Source organism: Melozone crissalis, unplaced genomic scaffold (genome assembly GCF_028551555.1).
Source record: "Melozone crissalis strain CALT ecotype California unplaced genomic scaffold, PUWL_Pcris_2 ptg000016l_1, whole genome shotgun sequence".
In the NCBI taxonomy this organism is placed as follows: Eukaryota; Metazoa; Chordata; class Aves; order Passeriformes; family Passerellidae; genus Melozone; species Melozone crissalis.
The window spans coordinates 13,805,334-13,814,398 of NW_026535794.1; the positions used below are offsets into that span (position 1 = coordinate 13,805,334).

The window sequence follows — 9,065 nt, forward strand, 5'->3', positions numbered from 1 at the left end:
CATACTGCAGAAACTTCCAGTGATACTTGATTTTGCAGCATAGAAAACATGAAAATTCTGTGCCTCCAAAGCCTACTACATACTTATTTAGCAAGAGAATTGCTATTGAAATGCAATTGAAGATATTAATTTGATAATTTTCCAATAAAAATTTTATTTCTTACGTGAAAATTATTTTATCCTAGATTTTCTGATCAGTTCCAACTCTTATTTCCAGGGAGCTCAATTCTATCTGTATAATCTCATGGTCAGCACCACATGAGGCTGGATGAGAAGAAATATCTACCTCCATATATCTCCATAAAGCTACCTCAGGGTGCAAGTGACACCTGCACTCTGAGTACAAGGCAAAGCTCCCTGAGGGCAGTTTGAGGAGTATTGTGCTTCCAACCCATCTTTGAAATGCTTTTCTGAAGCAGATCGGTTAAGAAATTATTTAAGATACGTCATTAAACATAATAAGAACCGTTTGTAATGTTTTTCTGAGTATGCAATATTTTCTGGAAGGACTTACAGCACCAATACATGAGTTTAAAAGACTAAATATTTGTTTTAAGAGAAGAAAGCCTTGCTGCTTCCTTGGTTCGCATCTATCAGTTCTTTTCGCACTCTAAGACATCCAGGCATGTCTACAGCACCTCCACATTCAGTGATACTGAATACAAGGAGAAATTAGAGCTGATCTTGGTTTTTTCAAGCAGATTTTTTTTTTGCTGTTTTCTCCTCCCCACTGTGGATGTCCCTCCAAACCATCACTTTTAATTTCATCGAGGTCTAGAAGTTCACAACAGTTCAAACTTCCTTTACACTTCTTCCCTTGCTGACAAATCAGCTGACCTCGCTGCATCTTTGTAATGAATAAATGTGGCTTGGAGAAACAGCAGTAAAAGGTCCTCAGTCATTGCCCTAGGAGCAGGTTGTTGATGCCAGAGGTTTCTATTCACTCCCCAGGGAAAATTCCACACCAAATCTTTCTCTTTTAATATGCAGTTTTTATAAACACATTAAGTGCTTGTTACACTGACTGAATTATGCTTCAATGGAGCCACAAGTCCCAAAATCAGCCAGGTTTGCAGAGATGCAGCACAACCCAAAGGCCACAGTCTCTGCAGACAAACAATGACATCCACTAATTTCATTCTCCATTTCAAACACAAAGAGGATCTTTCCAATTTCAAATGAGACTCTTCAGTCATTAAAAAATGTCTAACCAGAGAGAAAAAAACCCAAAGTGTGTCCAGCCACAATGCATTTATTATTTTTCCTACCTTATTTATATCTCATGCTGTGGGATGTATGCAATAGGCTGAATCCACATTTGCTCCTTGCATTCCTTCTCACATCTGAGAAGAAGCAATGAATCATAAAAGGTTTCATTGTTGCAATGGTTTGTCATGGCATGTGTAATCAGCACAGACCCCATTAAAGAGGCTTTGGAGGACGAGAAGTTTAAATATTTAATGTTTTTCTGCCTATGATAAGTTTAATAATTAATGCTGCTTCTACCCTGGAAATGACAAATCAAACAACAAGCATGCACAATAACAGAAACAAACAGATCTAATGGAGAGGAAAACCTTACTTAGAAGGTAATGATTAAAAATGCCCACAGCCTACCTCAGGATCCCAAAGTACTCTGTTCCTGACCCCAAGAGCAGTTCTGTCTACCTATCAAGACACCTGATTTTGGGGGAATGCAGAAGAGAAGGGATAATTGCTAGTCTTTACCTTGTACATGTGAGAAATAATACACAGGTGAGATGAGCCTGTCTTGAAGACTCCTATGCTCTCATAGGAGAGAAAAGGTAGACTGTGAAAGCTGTTGTCCCTTCATGCCCTGCACATGGGAGCCAGCCCTTGAGTTATTACAGAAATTTTTTACTTGGCAGCCCAGGAGCAAGGCTGGACCTGTGCCTGCTCTAAACTGCATCAAAGCACCAAGCAGGATCTACAAACACCAGTTCTTGACACCCTCAGAATCATTTGTTTTATAAGACACTACCAGCAGCACATTTCTCTGGGTACACCCTCCTCCACATCCACTCCCACTGGTGATCTGCAGGTATGTGCAACCTCCAAACCCCCCGACTTGTAGCTAAAGGAAAATTCATCTCACGCACTGCTGTGCTCTGGTGCTGGACCACGCTTATGCAAATGCAACAGAATTAACACTGAAGGAAGGCACAAAGTGTAATTGTAATAAAATCTTCTGTGATTCACTCAATTTAGACATGTTTTCAAATTATTAGCATTATGAGTCTGTCAGACAAGGAGGGTGAGCACTTTGATATAGACATTGCCACTGTATCCTTCTTTCAGGGTAGAAACCATTTTCCCTAAACCCAGGTCTGAGATAATCACATTGTGGGAGAAATGGGTGTATCTAGAAAGTGACTCACCTTACCTTTAGAGACCCCTAAAGCAGGTCAGGTGACTCATTCCCACCTCCTGAAACTGAGAGCCTGTGTGCCTATTTGAGGCGGAGATGTAACACCTGCAGAGGTGTCAGTGCAGCAGAGCAGGAGCATTGCTGCTCAGTCCTGTCAGCTGCTGCAGCACCCCCTGACACCCTTCTGGCTCACACCTCCTTGCTGTCTCCTGGGAAATTCCCAAGCACAGGACCATGCCCAGCAGCTGATGTGCATGCAGCCACTCTGTTTTGGAGGTTGTTGTAGTTCACAGAATTGTTTGGGTTGGAAGAGACATTAAAGATCATTTAGTTCCACCACCCCTGCCACAGGTAGAGACACTTTCCACAAAACCAGAGTGCTCCAAGCTGCATCCAAGCTGACCTTGAACACCTCCAGGTGTGGGACATCCAGGACATCCACAGCTTCTCTGAGCAAACTCTTTCACTGCCTCACCACCATCAAGCAAAAAAAGAAATACCTACCCTGCTTCAGTTTGAAGCAATTTCTCCTTGTCCTGTGACTACATGCACTTGTAAAAAGCCCTCTCTGGCTTTTCTTTAGGCTCCTCTAGGTACTGGAAGGTGTTATAGTTGAATACCTCAGGTGAGGTCAGACTGCAGCTGGTATCAGTGACAGAGAAAGGAACTGCCCTGGCACTGCTGGCTGGGAGAGGGGTATTGCCTTCAAGCAATAGCATCCAGGGGTTTTAACAAATTAACACTTTGCTACAAAACAAGTGTTTTTATTTTATTCACTGTCTAGTCTTCTTCTTGAATATCCTGTCTCAGAGTGGGCTTTGAGAATTTAGTATGAGGAGATAAATTAGGCTTCTGAGAGTAGACAACCCATCTTTGCTAAGCTCAATCTTTTCAATAAAACTAGGTTAGAGTAAGCAAGTGTTCACACATACTCCTGGAAAACCAGGCCAGTCACATCAGCAACAGTTCACAGCCTTTTTAAACCATCTACATGCAAAAAACCATAAAGATGTCACATTTTCTAAGGAACATGTCCCTTAATGTTCAAACCCTTCACACTCTTATCCAAAGTTTTTCTTCTTCTCTAATGGAGTCGAGTGTCTCTGCAGCATGACCACAGCCAAGGGATTCAGCTGAAACTCCCTGAAGCCTCTTCAGTGACAATGATTTGCCTGTCAAGGTCACAGCACAGTGCTCACTCTGGCTTCTATACCCATTCAGACTTTTTTGACCTCAGGCAGCTAGAGCTGCTATAATTCGATTGCTCATCAGGGCTTTTTAGCTCAGCTGAAGGGTAGAACCCTAAAAGCTTGCCCTGAGCAACAGAGGAAGAAACCCCAAGGGGAGACTCCATTTGAGGCCTCAAAGCCAGGGCAGAATCTTGAATGAAGTCTTGCTGCAGTTGGGGTCTCACTTGGCTGCAGGGAGCTCCTTGGTGGTCGCTGGCACACAAGGGCTCTTCAGTGCTCTGATGCTTAGCAGCAAGGTCTGCAGGCACACAGAAATTATTGCTGCTGCTGCTGAGGTTAGTGCTTTGCTGGGGGACACCTCCAGGATGAAGAATAGCCTCTTCTTCCTCCTCAGGGAGAGGTGAGCAGGAGCCATCACTGGTGTGGCAGCTGTTTGCTGCTGGGCCATCCCTGCTTTGAGGCGGAGAGGAGCTGCTGTGCTGGGCTGGGGGAAGGTGTATCCTGCACTCCTGCTCTGGGCAGAGGTTTGCCAGCTGCTTGTTCTCCTGGTTCCTTGCTGTCGTTCTCCGGAGGGCACAGATGAGATCAGCAAGGCTGAGCAGGAAGGACAGACTGCTGACCCCCCAGATGAAAATCATCATGATGGATTTCTCAGTGGGCCTGGAGATGTAACAGTCAACTGTGCTCGTGCAAGGTGAGTGGTGGCATGAAAAGCGGTCAGGAACAAAAAACCCAAAAAGAAAATATTGCACAGCAGCAAAGGCAACCTCAAGTAGGGTCCTGACAAAAAGATGAGCAGTATATGCCCCTGAAAAATTAAGGACACTTAGGTTGTCTGCACCACAATCTACTCTATTGACAACTGCACTCCTAGAGAGCTGCTTCACATCTTTAGGGCTTGACAAACCCTTGTTGCTCTTGCACCCATGCAGCATACAGTGCATTCTGACAATGTGCACAGCCACCCTGTGCAGCACATAAATGCTGAATGCAGCATAGGGCAGCAGGACAGACACAGTCTGAATGAGCCAGAACCTGAAGTGAGACACGGGGGAGAACAAGTCGTAGCAAACGTTGGAGCACCCTGGCTGCAGGGTGTTGCACACAAAGCGCTCCTGCTCATCCTGGTACAGGGGGTACCCTGCTAACACCACCACCGCCAGGCGCAGCAGGATCATCAGCACCAGCCAGAGCTTCCCTAAGGAGAAGGAAAGGTAAGAAAGGGTCAGATCCTGAGAAGGAGGGCAGGTCATGCACTGGTGCTCTTTCTATACATGAGGCATTTGAGGAAACAATCTCTCCTTTTTTTGTTTTTTTTTTTTGTTTTTTTGGTTGTTTTTTTTTTTTTTTTTTTTGATGGGGACTGAAAATCCAGTGAAAATGTGTATTTTCTGATATATTCCATAATCTTCATGTAGACTCAACAATGTCGGAGTTAAACATACAAAATCCATACCAACAGAAACCTAATGAAAACACTCTGAGATCAAAACTGACTAAACAATCCATTTCACTCACAGTTTTTCCTCATTGTTGGGCTCCTGCACCTGAATTTTGTCCTATTTCAACAATACAGTTCAAGTAACACAGTATGAGACTTGTCTAGAGGCAGAAAAGATTGCTCTATGACATAGTATTTGTTCTTGGTCTTGGCTGTGACATTGCATGTAAAGATTACTTTGGCCAACAAAATCTCTGCTGTGTTTAGAATGGTATTTACTAGCAAGCTATTAATTAGTTTGGGGTTTTTTTTATTATTAGCAAATTTATGCAAAGTGTTCTACAAAAGTACATTTGTGCACCCCACACATTTCTCTCTGTTGCCTCTTTGGTTGCCCCATCTTGGCCATGATTTCCAACCTTTGTTCACCTCAGTGAGCAGTTTTTCTCCAATCAGACAAAGTTCCCTTCTCTCAAACCACTCTATGATTCTATGAAATTCTAAAACCTTTTCCTGGGCAGGATAGGGAGGCTTGAAGATATAACATTCTGTTGTCAAAAGTTAAAAATGCATTCTGTACAAACACATATTCAACATCTGAAGTTCAGTTTAGCATTTGAATTTCTCACATTTCCTTTTGAATCCCATCACCAATTCCCTATATAGTTTTGAAAAAGTAATTTAATTTAATAATCCCCTACAAAAAAAAAAAAAGAAAAAAATGTTTGAAAACAAAAAGAAGGGGGAAAAACAACATTAAAGAATTATAAGATTAATTCTGTTTTAAAGTATTGCTAAGACATGAATTGTAAACACAGACAGAAAGAGCAAGACACAGTGACTAAAGAAGTATTTTATACAGAATTAATGGCTGAGAAATGTACTGAAAAGCTCAGGTCATTAATAGTGAATGCACATCTTACATGCACATAAGGTTTTGTGTGCAATCTGTGAAATAGCACCAATACACACTGTAAAGGCTTTAAAAAAATGTCACAAAGGATTTTTCTGTAAACTATAAAACTATTTATGGGTAGTGCCTTGGAGAATTTTCTTCTATATTTCCCATAAAGCTATTTCCCAGTAGTTGGTATGAATTTGAAATATTCAAACATTTCCACAAGTTTGTGTGATACCTATTATTGTACTGAACATACAGTTGGAGTGCCCTCTAAAAACCATTTGTGGCCAGTAGACTGATTATGGGATAGAACAGTAAAACTGTACTTTGTAGTGAAAAAATGTGGAGAATATCTAAGGTTGATAAGATATCATCAGAGAAACTGCTGCTCCTGGCAAAATAATATATTATCCAACCATAAATAAATTGAAGCCTTTCCATTTTATCTTTAATCACCTGGGTTGTGGTGGTGGTTTTGCTGTTTCCAGCCGCCTGTGTTTGCTGGCAGGCTGTGCTGTTACTCACTTTTTGACAGTGGGTCAATAGGAAACACCAGCTCCACAGAATCTGTCATCTTTAGCAAACCATGTTTCATCCCTTGGTAGCATTTCTTTCCCTGCGAGGACCTCAAAGTGTTTGAAGCTCATTAGTTAATTAGGCTCAAAACACTACATGCTATTTCACTATCAATTTTTAATTTGAACATGTACAATGGGGAGTACTGCTTAAGAAAAATCAATGGCTCCTTAGGAAGTAGTTTAGTGTGACATACATTTGAGAGATAACCCCTCCATGCATCTCTGTCCCTAAAGACCCAATCCTGATTTAACACACAAGAACAAACCTCCCCAGCAGCCCTGCTGGGGCTCAGCTGGATGCTCCCTGCAGTGCACAGCATAAACCACAGCAACTGCTGCAGGCAAAGATCTTTAAAGGGCCCTTGAAAGTTTTCCTCTGGCTCACACTTTGTTCAAAGTAGCCCATGAAAGAGGAACAGAATCTTCTTTAAATTACACAGGTGAAAAATAAACAGCAAACAGCTAAGGAAAAGACAATGGCACTTTGCTTGGGCTTGCTTTTTTAAAAAAATGCATATGATCCTTATGTTTTACAAAAATAAAGAATGAAAAGCAATAATTAACCACAATGGTAGTAACCACAAACTTCCTCCTGTAAAAGAGAGTGGGTCTTCTGTCCTCTTCTTTAAGTTTTTTCATTTGTTACTACAGCTATTACATGCATTCTACCATTCACTTTAGGTGGTATAAGAAGCAATCAGCATTACTTCTGTGTGTTTTTACCACGATTCCTTCTCTCAGCTGACAGGGAGCCCTGTCATCAAGACCCAAATGTGAAAACCTTGCAAGAATATTTTGTGCAATGTTCAGGAAAAACCTATCAAAGAAAGAGAAGCAATCTGTTAACAAGAAAATAAATACATTAATCTATTCTATCAGGTATCAAGGAAACAACTCACTGTACAGATCACAGAACCACAGCCTGAAATTAAAGTTGTTTGTCAGTAGGGCACTTGGGTAGCTTCAGGATTTGAAGCAGCACAAGAAAGAGGAGAGCTTTTTAAAAATACTTACCTACAATAGTCACATTATAGTTGAGTGTGACTATCAAAAATCCCAGTGAGTCCCAGTGCTCCATGTTTGAACAGGCTCAAAACACTTCCAGCTCCTGATGTCCTAACAGTTGTATCATTTCCAAAGGAGATTAGACCTAGACAGGGAAAAAAGAGGGTAGGAAAAGGGAAGAAAAAGTAAAAAAGAAGGACATTTTTGCTGAGGGTCAAAGGCAGAAATTAGGAACTCAGCCAAAACAATGGGTTGATGAAGGATTATTTTGATGATTTGAACAGGACTGTTGGTTTTGAATGTTGATCTTCTTCAGGCTTTAACACATTGCCTTACAAAAGCTCTAGCTTGTCAGATCCTATTGCTCCTACCTCTGTGTGGATCCTCTGTCCAGGCAACTGCAAGTGGACAAGCAACAACAGGAGTGATCTCTGCCATTGTAGGCTATTCTTACCCTCCCAGGCATACCAGCCTCCTGGCATTGCTGAGATACTTCAGTGCTGAAAGACAGGGAGAGAGGAGAAAATAGCATAGACCAGGAAATAACAGAGACCTCTCTGTCTGCCCACAAGAATCGCAGATGGATTAGAGAAGGAAAGGGGATAGAAAAGGATGAGCATCCCTGTGTTTGAAAGGCAGCTTCAGTTCAGGTCACTGGAAGCTATTCCATTGAAATTTCCCAAAACCACTTGGTTTTTAAATCAAAACCTCCTTGACAGAACACCATGGCCCTGTCAATCACAGCCACCCCAAACTCCCCTCTGTGTGCTGAGCCAGCCAGCAGGCTGAGCCTCCCTGCAGGCAAGAGGAAAAACAGGGGAAGCTTTAAAAAATAAAAATCCTAAGCATGGGGCTGCTTTTCAAGATGCTGCAAGCCACTAATTTTTAATTTATATCAATCGTTTCAGCTGAAACTGCTTGGTACTTCACTCAAACTGCTTGAAGATCACTCAAAAATCTTAAGGGTGATTGACCATCATTCTCACACCCAGCAGCCTCTCAGCAGTGGTGGAGGGAGCTCCCACTTGCAGCAGAACACCCATGGGCTCAGCAAGATGCAGCTGCACAGCATGTCCTGGACATTGTGCCACTGTGCTGCACACCAGGAAAAAGCAGGGGTGAAAATCAGACTCTCAGCTTTTTGTTCCTTGCCTCATTTTTCACCCAGGTTACCTTGGGGAAAATAATCTACCCCCATCTTCCAGCCACTGTTCCACCAGATTTGGGATGTTGCTCTGTCCCTTTTAACCTGGGCTGTGGCAAGGATGAACATACTGTGAAAACTTAGTCAGGAAACAGTAACAATCCCTGCAAAGGCAGCTGAAGGAGTCTGTGTGAGATCTAGCAAGGGAGAAAAGTGATTTCCTGACTCCTGTGGGGTGCCAACAGCCCAGGCACAGCTGGGCACTGCAGCCCTGCTTGTGTGCTTCGACCCAGGAGTGCTCTGGGGAGCTCAGAGGGAGCTGCATGGAGATACTCCATGACCTGGGGGCGCTGCAGCTGGGGTGGGCTTTATGACTGAGCACATCTTACCTGGGTAAAAGGTAAAACTGATAATTTC

The 9,065-nt window shown here is 42.5% G+C and overlaps 1 protein-coding gene across 1 annotated transcript; it reads right to left on the minus strand.

Moving 5' to 3' along the window:
- Positions 1-3,596: 3,596 nt before the first annotated feature.
- GJD4 (gap junction protein delta 4) lies at positions 3,597-7,577 on the minus strand. Its single transcript, XM_054274288.1, has 2 exons — positions 7,514-7,577; positions 3,597-4,777 (listed from the first exon to the last, which is right to left on the minus strand). Exons 1-2 carry the CDS (start codon positions 7,575-7,577, stop codon positions 3,597-3,599), a joined length of 1,245 nt encoding a protein of 414 aa, XP_054130263.1.
- Positions 7,578-9,065: the final 1,488 nt, after the last annotated feature.

What these genes read in the sequence shown, in the direction of transcription:
- GJD4 (XM_054274288.1), bottom strand. Translation starts at nt 7,577, where the DNA reads ATGGAGCACTGGGACTCACTGGGATTTTTGATAGTCACACTCAACTAT. An exon ending in CTATAATGTGACTATTGTAG is followed by an intron (nt 4,778 to 7,513) that starts GTAAGTATTTTT and finishes CCTTCTCCTTAG; the next exon opens with GGAAGCTCTGGCTGGTGCTG.